The sequence below is a fragment of the Eptatretus burgeri genome, chromosome 15 (assembly GCF_056783735.1).
Source record: "Eptatretus burgeri isolate ZD-2024b chromosome 15, Ebu_testis_v1, whole genome shotgun sequence".
Taxonomy (NCBI): domain Eukaryota; kingdom Metazoa; phylum Chordata; class Myxini; order Myxiniformes; family Myxinidae; genus Eptatretus; species Eptatretus burgeri.
The window spans coordinates 22348897-22361875 of NC_140975.1; the positions used below are offsets into that span (position 1 = coordinate 22348897).

At 41.7% G+C, this 12979-nt stretch overlaps 1 protein-coding gene across 2 annotated transcripts in view; it reads left to right on the plus strand.

Moving 5' to 3' along the window:
- LOC147011722 (mechanosensitive cation channel TMEM63B-like) overlaps positions 1-12979 on the plus strand; it is a 192780-nt gene that overhangs the window by 1967 nt on the left and 177834 nt on the right. For both annotated transcript variants that reach the window (XM_085856923.1, XM_085856924.1), the window contains exons 2-3: positions 2825-2914; positions 3222-3430. In XM_085856923.1, the coding sequence (XP_085713049.1) occupies positions 2827-2914; positions 3222-3430 (297 nt within the window). In that variant the 5' untranslated portion in view covers positions 2825-2826. The remainder of the gene's footprint in view (positions 1-2824; positions 2915-3221; positions 3431-12979) is intronic.

Sequence of the window (12979 nt, forward strand, 5' to 3'; positions counted from 1 at the left end):
ATGATCCATGATCCTGTATTTAATCATGGGCTGCATGTATGAGTATGTGTACACACGTGTTCATTGTCATGTTTATGACCTACAAACGGTGATACCCCAATCTCCATGATCCATGATCCTGTATTTAATCATGCGCTGCATGTATGAGTATGTGTACACACGTGTTCATTGTCATGTTTGGTACCTACAAACGGTGATACCCCAATCTCCATGATCCAGGATCCATGATCCTGTATTTAATCATGGGCTGCATATATGAGTGTGTACACACGTGTTCATTGTCATGTTTGGTACCTACAAACGGTGATACCCCAATCTCCATGATCCAGGATCCATGATCCAGGCTCCTGGATTTAATCTATTTGTTAAAACAGGATTCTTTGTTTCATTCATGGAAATGTCATTGTATTTTTGCAGATGCCCACGTGTTCATATGCTGTACATTGTGTACATTACAGTCTGCTTCATGCATTCTACATATTATAAACTAATGATGTGTGCAGTGTAAACATTGTCATCGTCATTTTCTTTAAAAACCCAAATTATTTCCACCTTGTGGGGTTTGGGGTGAGATGGGGGGGGCAGTGAAGCAGGTAGAAAATACTACCCTCACCTCTCTACCCTAACCTCACTGCAATCCTTGGTGAGTGAAGCTGCATAAATGGGTTAATTTTTTATTTTTTTTAATGAGGTTGTTTATCAAGTACATTGTGACTGTTGTCTCCTGATTTAAATAGATTTAAATATTTTTGAGAAATGTTTTATTCTGCACCAATGAACAGCCGAGATGCGTTGTGATAAACCGCATAAGTTACGGGATGTTATAATCCTCACATTTTCAACCAGAAGGGTACTCGGTAGAGCACGTACCTCCGCCACGCAATGCCTGATCCACGAGAACATATCGGACCCAATACATTTTTGAAACGTCATGTCATACCGAACTATATTGTTTTTGGCCTTTTCTGTCAATGGTGAAGAATCACTTTGAAAATTGTAGATGTCGGATCCAGATCCGGATCTTCATCAAAATCTAATCAGTTTGTCCCTTTTACACACCGAACCTGTCCACAAAATTTCATTCGAATCCGTCCACAACTTTTTGAGATATCCTGTACAGACAAACAGACAGGAGTGAAAACATAACCTCCTTCTACCTTCGGTGGCGGAGGTAACTCGAACGGCACTCGGTGGAGCACGTACCTCTGCCAGGCTGAACAGTTCGTGTTTTGTTTCCCACTGAAAAGCCGGATCTGCTGACCTCAACCAAAATACAATTGGCTTGTTCTTGTCATCTAATCAACTCATCCACAAAGTTTTTGAGATATCCTGTTCACAGACAAACAGGCAGACAGGGGTAAAAACATAACCTCCACCCACCTTTGGTGAGGGGAGGTAACTAGAGCAAAGCTAATGCCATGCCACCACTAATCGCCAGGCTTACCACCTCAAGCAAAGCTGAGAGATGGCAACAGGTTCCATCAAGAAGAACCCAAGAATGGTTTTCCCCATTTTGACCGTAAGTCCCCACTCCAGGGGTCAAATGAACCAGGAGTCAAATCCAAAAAATCGTTCCTTTTTTATGCATCCCCCAAAGTTGATTGTATATACAAAATTTCATTTAAAAATGTGCCTATAATTACATTTCTTTAGTATTTGACCTTTTGACCCCCACCCCCAGGGGCGGAAGCAGGGCTAAAATGACACTGCTATTGCACCTTCCTGCTATGCGTTGATCATAACTACCAAGTTTAGTGAATTTCTACACAACCGTTTAGCAGATAGCGTGATGGACGGACAGACGGAGACAGAGCTGATTACAATATCCACCCATTTTTTCCATAAAGCGTGGGGATAATAACCCCTACGTTTTTGGCTTTGCATATTCACTCCACCAGTTTCCAAAGGTTGGGGTGGGGGGGTTAAAGGTCATTGTAATCTGTCTGTGTGTCAGCCAGTGTCCACATGCAGATATACTTTAATATCGAACAATTCTAAGATCTACTACAATGCAGATACCACAGCAAGACTCTGCATTGTATTATGCTGTGCTTGTTACTTCCGCCACCGAAGGTGAAGGAGGTTATGTTTTCACCCCTTTTCTGTCTGTTTGTTTGTCTGTGTGCAGGATATCTCAAAAAAGTTGTGGACGCATCCGAATGAAATTTTGTGGACAGGTTCGGTGTGTGCAAGGACGAACTTGGTGAAGGTGAAGATCCGGATCTAGATCCGACTACTAGATTTTTTTAAAGTGATTCTCCACCATTGAGAGATTTGGGCCAAAAACGATATATAGCACAATATCTCAAAAAGTTGTGGACAGATTCGGACGAAACTTGGTGGACATGTTGGGTGTCTCCTAGTTCTTCAAGGAAGAATCAAGAAGCTTCAAGTAGCAAGGAAGAATTGCTTCAATTTTGGTGAAGATCCGGATCTGGATCTGATAATTTTTTAAGTGATTCTTCACCATTAAGAGATAGGGCCAAAAACGATATAGTTCTGAATTGCATGATATTTCAAAAATGTATTGGGCCCGATATGTTCTCGTGGATCAGGCATTACGTGGTGGAGGTATGCGCTCTACTGAGTGCCCTTCTAGTTTTCTCTTGTTTTTGCTCCATCTTTTATGCTCCTCTCTTCATGTCGAGTTAATTAATTTCATTTTATTGCTTGATAAAGTAAAATAAATTAACAGAACCTTCGGCCTTGTGTCTCGACTTTCTCCCTCCGAATTGATCATCGGTCTTTTTTTTTTGTAAATGGCACAGCAAGTTGCAGAATTCATTTTGTGCTATCTCAACTTGTGCTGTGCTTTCCTTTCCAGCAATGGAGCAAGCACTTCATAAAGGCACAGCAAGCAGGCGGCCTCAAAAATTGCACTGTGCTGATACTGAGAAAGACTCTGGATTCTCAGGTACACAGTGCACGAGTTTCAGGGTGACAGGCGCTCATTAGGTTTGAATACATTTGTTTAACTCCTTTTGCTGAATTTGTAAAATTGTAAACCCTGCCTGATGATAAAAAAATTTCACTTCCATTTTTTAGTGGTTAACGCTTTTCTGGTGTCCTGTTCTAATTGTGTCCTGCTGTGTACTTGGAGGTAACTGTCATCTTTAACTACCAAGGAGAAGAACCAAATTATTGCCATTTTAATATGCAATCATTAGTTGTCCAATTTTCCATGTCGATGCACACATTTTATCTTCCACCCAATTCTGCAGATACCAGCTCTGACTACTACAGCTCTGGTCTGGGGTGTCATGGGTGCCCTGATCATCGGGCCATGCGAATGACCGCGGGGAAGTCAAATGAGCCCATTAGAGTTGGTTCAACTGCTGCTCCAACTCAGACTTCTTCTTCGGTCCCTATCCAAGTTCCAGCTTCATTTGCTAGCGTGCTACAGCCAATCTACATTGTGAAGCTTAACCAGGTAGAAGTTTCTCTTAATTTATCTGTTTTTCATAACGGCTACAATTTGTTTTCCATTTCATTAAGTAAACACTGGAGAGTTCATAGAACATGATACCCTACACAGTGATGAAGTATTTACTTTAATCTTAATAAAATAATTATTCTGCTTTGAACTTTTTCCATACAAGAATGGGAAAAGCCTAACCTGGGATTGCACTTGTGTCAACACTTTCACCAAATCACACGTTTAAAATACAGCCTCAACGGCTGGAGCAGCTGCCACCGATGCGGAAGTTCTGAAACGCAATAAACACGCCAAAGCTTATTTATTCGAACCAGTCGCCATCGAAACAACCAGTGTATGGCCGATCTACATCGAACATCATTAGTGATATCGGTAGAAGGCTCGTTGCATCGACTGGCAATATAAGGCAACTGGTCTGGTTCAAGCAGCGACTGAGCTTGACCGTCCAGCGGGGAAATGCCATTAGCATTCTGGCTTCGGTGCGGGAAGAACAAAATCCCACATCAACGCCATTTCTAATTCTTTATTTTTCATGGGGCGTGGGGGTTTTACTCATTTGTTTTGGTTTATTATTTTATTTTAATCTTTTAAAAAACAAATGTATGTATATTACGCCTCTATTGGTGAGTCCACACACAGACCAACTTTAGTACATCCCCCCAGGATGACCTTCTTTAAACAGCACACTCATATATATTTTATCTCATAAATTGATTAATATAAAAAGCTTCAAAGATGCCAAAAAGACTACCAATTATTGAATGAGTCTTGGTTGCATGGCAATGCTGTAATAATTCACATGTGAGAAAATCTGATGTTTTCTCGCACAGTGGCAAAGTTGTAGAGACATTGCATGAATGAAGGAGAGCAGCATGAACAGGCTCTGGAAAAGGCTCGCTTCCATTTTTTTCTGGTTATTCTCTATTTTGTGGTACAGTACCCAGTCCCACTGACAGGCATACAGCAGCTGCATCACTCTCTCCTGATCCGGAATTGATCAGATGCTTGTCTGGTATATGGAAAATGTCTCTCAATTCTGACAAATCCTATAGTCTCACTCTGTCGCTCGAGAAGGATTGTCAAACGAACCTGCCTGTCTATTTCCATGGTCAGCCCCTTGTCGAAGTTCACTCTCTTGAACACTTAGGCCTCGCTATCAGCCATGACCTCTTCTGGGCCGACGATCACACTAAAATCTGCAATTTGGTGTCTGTCTGTCTCCATTTGTCGGTATTTTTGACCACAATACATTTGGCCATTACTTATTTAATCTCGGCCAAGCTTGACAGGAGGACTAAGGGTCACACAATGGAAGTTATACCGACTGAATTTCCCCCCTTCCCTTGGGATTTTCCGCCTTGGGAGAAATCCGTGTTAAGATAGGTAATCGTGGCATTTTTCCAAGGCTGTTTCTAATCAGAAAAGCATGAACAACACCAATTGTAATCGCATAATATTAATGTTGTTACAAAACAATATTAATGTAATATATAAAATGAGCTCGGTCTCGGCGTGCTTGTGTCCGTCCGTCAACGCAGGTGCTTCCAGTACTAATAAGATCCCCTCTCCCCAAGGGGTTTTGCACAAATGTCGTGTGAATGTGTGTAATTTTTTTTTAATTTTTAGTGGCGTCTCGCGTAGCGAACACTGCTCATAGAGAGCTCAGCGTTGTTGTTCTTGTTCTTGTTCTTGTTCTTCTTCTTCTTAAGAAGAAGAAGAAGAAGAAGAAGAAGAAGAATAAGAAGAAACCTTAATCTCTTGGACTCGGCTCTTGAATATACAAGATCCGGATCTCCTTAAATACTGAGCATATGTACACATCCTCACATTGACGGTGCCTTTTGAGAGCGTCTATCATGAACTTTTAAATATATTCGGACATTTGCTTTAAAGTTTCGAAAAGTTCACGTTACTATTTAAAGATTTTTCCGTTTATCGTATTGTAATTTCGTAAATACGTAAACCCATTATGACGCATTTCGCTATTGGCTTTATCAAGGCACGTGATGAAATATTGTAAGTTGTTGTTTTAAAAAAAAAAAATTTTTTTTTTAGCTGACAAAATCTTTAGGACGCTGCTTGTGAACACATTTGTCCTTGTTTTTTCATGGGGCACCCCAACCAGAAGTAAAAAAAAAAAAAAAAATTATAAACCACAAACCAGTATAATTACCTTTTCAAACAGTCACTACTGCTGTTTAACACAAACTGAAAGAGAGGAAACCCGACCATCTAGAGGCATTACATAATTATCGTGTTCCCCACATACTCACCAATCTGAGTCGAGATCTACTGTAATCTATATACAGTACACCCTTTCTGCTGCTCCCATAGGAAGTGGCTGGATAGTAGAACACAGCCAGCATCAAAATCCAAACACAGACTGTGCACTCTTCATTCCAAGTCATTGTTTGGAAAAAAGACTCAGAGAGCTTTTTCCAAAATCTGTCCCGCTCTCTCATTCCGTTTCTCTGGAATAATGATATCAAGCACAATGGAGGACAGGTCTCTCTTATGGGCTGATGCCCCAGCATCAACTCTCTCTCTCTCTCTCTCTCTCTCTCTCTCTCTCTCTCTCTCTCTCTCTCTCTCTCTCTCTGTCTCTGTCTCTGTCTCTCTCTCTGTCTCTGTCTCTGTCTCTCTCTCTCTGTCTCTCTCTCTGTCTCTCTCTCTGTCTCTCTCTCTGTCTCTCTCTCTGTCTCTCTCTCTGTCTCTCTCTCTGTCTCTCTCTCTCTGTCTCTCTCTCTCTGTCTCTCTCTCTCTGTCTCTCTCTCTCTCTGTCTCTGTCTCTGTCTCTGTCTCTGTCTCTCTCTCTCTCTCTCTCTCTCTCTCTCTCTCTCTCTCTCTCTCTCTCTCTCTCTCTCTCTCTCTCTCTCTCTCTCAGAGTGGAATCATTGGAAGAGGGGGTGGAGCTATGCCACTGTTGCACTGCCCCCTGGATGTTTGAGCAGGAATTTGGAATTTGTTCAGGATGCCGGCAATAGCTCGCCTACTCTTCACAAAAGACAGCATGGGATTCTTAGTTGGTGGATGGGACGCACAGTTGAACGTTCATCCGAGGAATGGGGCACACACAATGATGTATCACCCTGCCTGTGGAACACAAGGATGACAGTTATATAGCCGGGCCAGCTGAGATTCCAACCCAGGCTAAACGGCTCAGAGGCGAGTGAGCGGACCTCAAGGCTATCCTGCCAGCTCTTTTTCTCGCTTCCGTGGAACTGCTTTCCTGAGGCTGTTCAATTTTCGATGCTTTCTTTCATAATGAGCTCTTGGCTAATGTATTTCAATGACTTCCACTTTGGAGAGAGGGGTCTCTAGTTGCATTGTTGAAGGTGTTTTTGGTAGGTCTCAATTTTGTTTGACTTGCATTGTGCTGCTAGCTGACTACGATTGATTCACGATTGAATTATACATTTTTGGATTGCAAGAAACATCTTGTTCTGGGCATGTAGTACAGAATGGGCACAAGAGGAGTCGTCATCTCATGCTTCTGCCGGCAACATGAGCCACCAGGGACACCACCAAATAGAGCATGTGTTTACTCCACGCATACGAAGCGAAAAGCGGGGTTAAGCAATTGGTTCACTTCTATCCGTCTCTGTCTGTCTGTCCATAAACGTCAGTTTATGATTGAGGAACAACTTGACTTCAATTGAATGTTATATTTTGAATACGAATCAGAACCTAAATTGGAAAACGAACCTGTACTTTGGCTCTGAATTTGTCTTGATTGTACATTGCCAGAGATGAGTGATAATTTCTAAATGGTGAAGCGACTTCGATATTCGGTCTAACTTTTCTAACCCACCGTGTTTCGTTTGTTTGTACTTTGTTGTTGTTTCATTCTTCCTGGGTTTAGTTTTTAAACCGCACCGCTTCCTTCGGACATGGGTACGATTTGGTTTTTTAATTTAATTTAATTTTATTTTTTTTAACTCTGTCTGCCTGTCTGGCAATCAAACAAAATTGAAAACTATTCCAAACAGGAAACCTACTGTTTTAAAGGATGTTAGCTGTGTTGTGGAATTCTGTAGTTGTTGTGGAATTTTATTTTAACGTTTGAGCCGACTCGATGTAAATCCTGTTACTCAAATGAAAGACACCGATTAATTCACTGTCCACAACAGAAAGTACTTTCCTTCAGAGAAAATGTTATTTTAACTTTTGTACCAAGGAGTTCAAACGCACTCAGGTGTAAGCATCCACAATGAATTCTTCCCTCCCGCAACTTACATTTTCCTGACATACAGGGGGCTGCAAAAGTAGGTATACAGTAAGGATTATACCAGTATCATAATAGTGGTGCTTGGTAGGATTCATTTAATACTATAATTCATTAAAATCATTATTACCATATTTAATATTTTATTTAAAATACGTTTTGTTTTTCATTACTGTATACCTACTTTTGCAGCCCCCTGTATATACATTTGGGAGAGTGGAGGGGGCTGATAAACATACAGATAAAATAATACAAAAATGCAATACGTGTCCACTAACTGGACAGCGAATGACATAATTAAAGGCAAAAGTTGCAGTGTTTATCAAGCAGGTTACCTTCGACTTGGAGAGAATTAAACAAAAGTCCAGAAGCGGGACAAAGGAATACAGGATAAGTCATTAGGTTATAGGTTTAACAAAAATGAATACAGTAGGCAAAAAGTACATGACTTCAACCAGTGAGACAAACAGCAAAGGTTTCTTATCTAAAAAGGAATATTCCCCAACAGCTGTTCGAACGTTGTTAGCAAACAATGCCCACGAAGAAATAATGTAGTGTTAAATAAGGTGGTGTGAAAGGCGCTGCATCAACAGCGGTAAAATTCCGAATTTTTTTTTTCCACAACCTTTAACCCTTTGAACCCTGAGCTCCTCGGACTTTCGCCCCCCCCCCCGCCCCCATCCTGGGCTCCCTGAAGAAAAATTCAGCCGTTCGGGTATATGGAAGTTTGAATAGCTGCCGGTAAACTGGCCGCTCGGGAATAAAGAAGTTTGAATAGCAGCTGGTAAAATGGCCGCCAGGGTTCAAGGGGTTAAAATGTTTATTTTATTTCAATTTAATTATATATTTTAACAATGTGGAACAGAAATCGCCTTTTTGTTACTTTCAAAAACCTTCTGTTTAGCAGGACTTGGAAAAAAATATTCATGCCTTGAGGGCAGAGTAACTAGGATAAAAACTGAGAATCAGCATTCATGCCATGTGTGGTCGTATGGCAGCTTAGCTGCCGGGGTAACTATCATTTCTTGAAGCGCGACTGTGTCGCTGATGCAGTGCCCCTCTAGCAGTACACACACTGGAACTGGTACTCATTTCGCCGACCTCGGAAGGATGACAGGCTGAGTCAACCCCCTGGTGTATTAATTCAGCGGCCGACGGGGCTTGAACTCAGGACCCTGGGATCCCAAGCCGCCACCCTAACCACTGAGCGAACACCAGGCTATTCATGCCATCATGCCTGAGGTCAGAATAGCTGTTGGAAATTCTGCATTCTGATAAATATGGTGGCATCTCGCACTGTGTTGTTACCATCACGTCTCTTATGCAAGGTTCGCAAACAAAACGAACGTACATCATGCTTGGAAATGCAAAGCAAAAGTTAAAAAAACCCCTTCGCGTGTCCTTTTTCTCAAGACTGTTTGGAGTAAGGTGTTTGATGAACTGTCTAGTTTTGAATGTTATCTCTTCAGATGTGTTAACCTCTCCAGGGTAATTTGATCAATCTGCTGGGAAGCATTATGAATGCATTTGTTTTTAATGACCATGTGTGATTGATGTGATACTCTCTTTATAGGTCAACAATCAATGTGCATTTGTTATTGGTAGTATAATTATATCTATGTATTTGTACGTCTCTTGGCAGGCGGTACCTGGCTTAAGTGCACCGCCGGTGTATCAGGCTTGCTGGCCACAAAATGTTCCAGTTGCGACTTCGGCCCATCACCAGCTGGTGCTTTTGCAGCCACCAGTTGTGCCTGCTGCAATTGCACAGCAGGGGGTAGCCACCCAGGTCGCTCCAAAGCCTCACAAAAAGCTATATCCTCGTATCGCCCCACATCCTGGGAGCAGCAGTACCAGTGCCCATGCCATTGGCAAAATCCGGAGCAGTTCAAAGGATAGTTCGGGACGGAGTTGCAAAAGAAAAAGAAGGGCCATCGATGCTCGACGAACTATGGAACGAGCAAGATCTGCTTCCCACCGAATCCGGGCACCAGTCTTGCTACAAAAAAACCAACAGACATCATCAAAACCTGCTCTAGCCCCCAAATTGGCCTCTCCTTTGTGGTGTCGACCTTCAGTTGACAAATCGCTGCCGCCAACAAAGCAGGCAGGACAAAATGTGCAGGTAAACACTTCTACTTCATTTCAAGACAGAGGAGTCTTTTCTATCTGCCTCAGCACTGATCATACAATGGCTCGACCCACCGATGATGCATTTCACAAACCAGCGGTAAATGACTCTGATCTTGTGCCCAAAGCAGCGGTTCTTGAGGCCAAAACAAAATCATCGTATTCTACTGGGTCACAACCTCAAACCTCACAGCAAGAGCTGCGATTTCACAACACTGTAGAAGTTCTTACGCACTGTGGACTTTTGGAGGCAACGCTGCGAATGAAACGACTGCTGCAGATGCATGCTGCCACGCAGCGGCAGCTGGAATCTCTTCGTGAACATACTCGACTCTTCTGCGATGCTGTGAAACATCAAGACAACCTGGGAATCCTGAATCTTAAGGACACCATGACACGCTCCGGTGCATACCCTGAAATGGCAGCAGAGCTACGGCAACCACCTGTGGCATGTGCCCAATTAGGGACGTGATGTGTGACACCGACGGGTTGAAATGGTTTGGACGATTTCTCAAAAAAACATTATATTATCGAAACAAACAAGACATTGTTGCCTGCTTGACCTTTGAAAGTTGTTATTCATGCAATAATATCACAGGATGATATTTTACAGCTCTACAGATAAGCCTGGATGGACTGCGACGCCAAAGGCATAAGAGTTGTAAAACTACATTGTTTAAGAGGTTGAGCAAATTATCGAGGGTCACTGGACTGAACATCCTCACCACCCCCCCCCCCCTCCCCACGTTGTTTCTCTGATTATCTTTCCATTGTGACCTCCTTGGCATAGAATGTGCTTTTGATCAGAATACTTCATCAATTCTACAGTCTCAGCAGGTAAAAGAATGGTATAGTTTGATGGAGGCTGTCACACTTGTTTTGTAGAATCGTAACTCTGAGCCAATTTTTACGAAACCTTTTCCCTTTCATTTAGATTTTTAAACATCTCTGAACTTTATGATCCTTATGTGCTGTATTGTTTTACGAGGTGTTTGCGGGTTACAGTGGTTTACAAAGGTGCAAATTCTGGCATGTTTGAAAATTATTTGTGCTTTTTGCCAAGGCTGTAAAAGCTGAACAGGTGTAATACCTAAATCTTATCAGGCTGACTTGGGTGCAGTCTTAGTAAGGCGTGTGGTTTGGGTCAGCTCAGGACACAGTGGGTTGCATTCAAGTATTCCTTTGCTAAACACACGTGTTTTCATTTTTGTCATAATCGTCATTAATACTGTACAAATGTATGGCAACAGATTCTGCCTGCTGTTAACCACACAAGTAGTGGTCTACCTTGTACAGGAATCATACTGTTAATTTGCAATTGGTCTCCGGCTTTGACACCAATATAAATTTTCATTGCGGACTCTAGGCATCCAAAAAGGTACGTATATGGAACAAACAGTTTCAAATTGAGCACCCCGCTGCCATTAGAGCATTTGAATTTCATCAGATGTGGCAACTAATGTGAATTGTTGCTCCCAGCTTGTCGGCTCTACGAGAGAAGATGCCATTTGCATTTTGGCCTCCTCCATCCCGACCCCATTTGGAATCCCATTCAGGCATGGGCAACTTGCTAATAAATGTCATAAATGTTACCATTGCGAACCATTGTTTAAAAAAAAGAGAAAAAGAAATTATGAACAACGTAGTTGCAACAACAACTCGAAGGGCACGCGGTAGAGCCTATACCTCCTCCATGCAATGCCTGATCCAGTAGAACATATTGGGCCCAATAAATTTTTAAAATATCATGCTATATATCATTTTTGGCTTCATCTCTCAATGGTGAAGAATCACTTTTAAAATGAAATAATTCTCGTATCCGGCCGGATCTGGATCCAGATCTTCACCAGAATAGAATCAATTTGTCCTTATCACATATCCAACCTGCCCACCAAATTTCATCCGAACCAGTCCACAACTTTTTGAGATATCCTGCACACAAACAAGCACACAGACAGACGGGCAAATGAAAAATCACTCATAGAGTGACACTTGGAAAAACAGAGCAAAGCAGAACGGCACTCGGTGGAGCACGTACCTCTGCCAGGCTGAACAGTTTGTGTTTTGTTTCCCACTGAAAAACCGGATCTCCTGACCTCAACCAAAATACAATTGGCTTGTTCTTGTCATCTAATCAACTCATCCACAAACTTTTTGATATATTCGGTTGACAGACAAACAGGGTAAAAACATAACCTCCACCCACCTTTGGTGGTGTAGGTAACGAGAGCGAAGCTAATGCCATGCCACCACAAATTGCCATGCTTCCCACCTAAAGCAAAGTTGAAAGATGGCAACAGGTTTCATCAAGAATGACCCAGAAATGTTTTTCCCCCGTTTTGACCGTAAAGTCTCCACTCCAGGGGCATGGACCAGCTGTCAAATCCAACAAATCGTTTTTCTCACAGTAAACTGAACGGTTTACATTTTGTATCCCACTGATAGGCCGGTTCTGAACCAAAATCGAATCTACTTGTTCTTGTCACCCAACTCATCCACCTCGTGTTGTCATAACTCGTCCACAACTTTTTGAGATATCATGATTTTATATGCGTATATATATATATATATATATATATATATATATATATATATATATATATATATATATATATATATATATATATATATATTCATACATGCATACATACGAGCAGGGTGTGCCTACACAATGTGTAAGCATACTAACCGTGTTCCCCCATTCTCTCAAGTTCCTCACCTGCATTTGATTTTTCATGTATTTATTTTCTTTCTTTTTTTTCCATTTATTTATATTTTCATTTACGGATGCTTTCCAACAGTTGTGATTTTTTTTTCCTGGTGTATCAGCTTCAATGTTCATCGGCACACAAAATTTCCGTGCTTCCCCATTGTCTCGGGTCACTCACCTGCATTTTTTTCAATTTTATTTTATTTTTTCTCTCTTATTTATATTTTTGGCAGTGTCTCGCGTAGCTAACGCTGCTCATAGAGAGCAGCGGCGTTCTTCTTCTTCTTCTTCTTCTTCTTCTTCTTCTTCTTCTTCTTCTTCTTCTTCTTCTTCTTCTTCTTCCTCAACCTCAAGGACTCTGCTCTTGTATATACAAGATCCGGATATCCTTAAATACTAAACACCTGTACACATCCTCGCATTGACGGTGCCTTTTGAGAGCATCTATCATGAACTTTTAAATATATTCGGACATTTG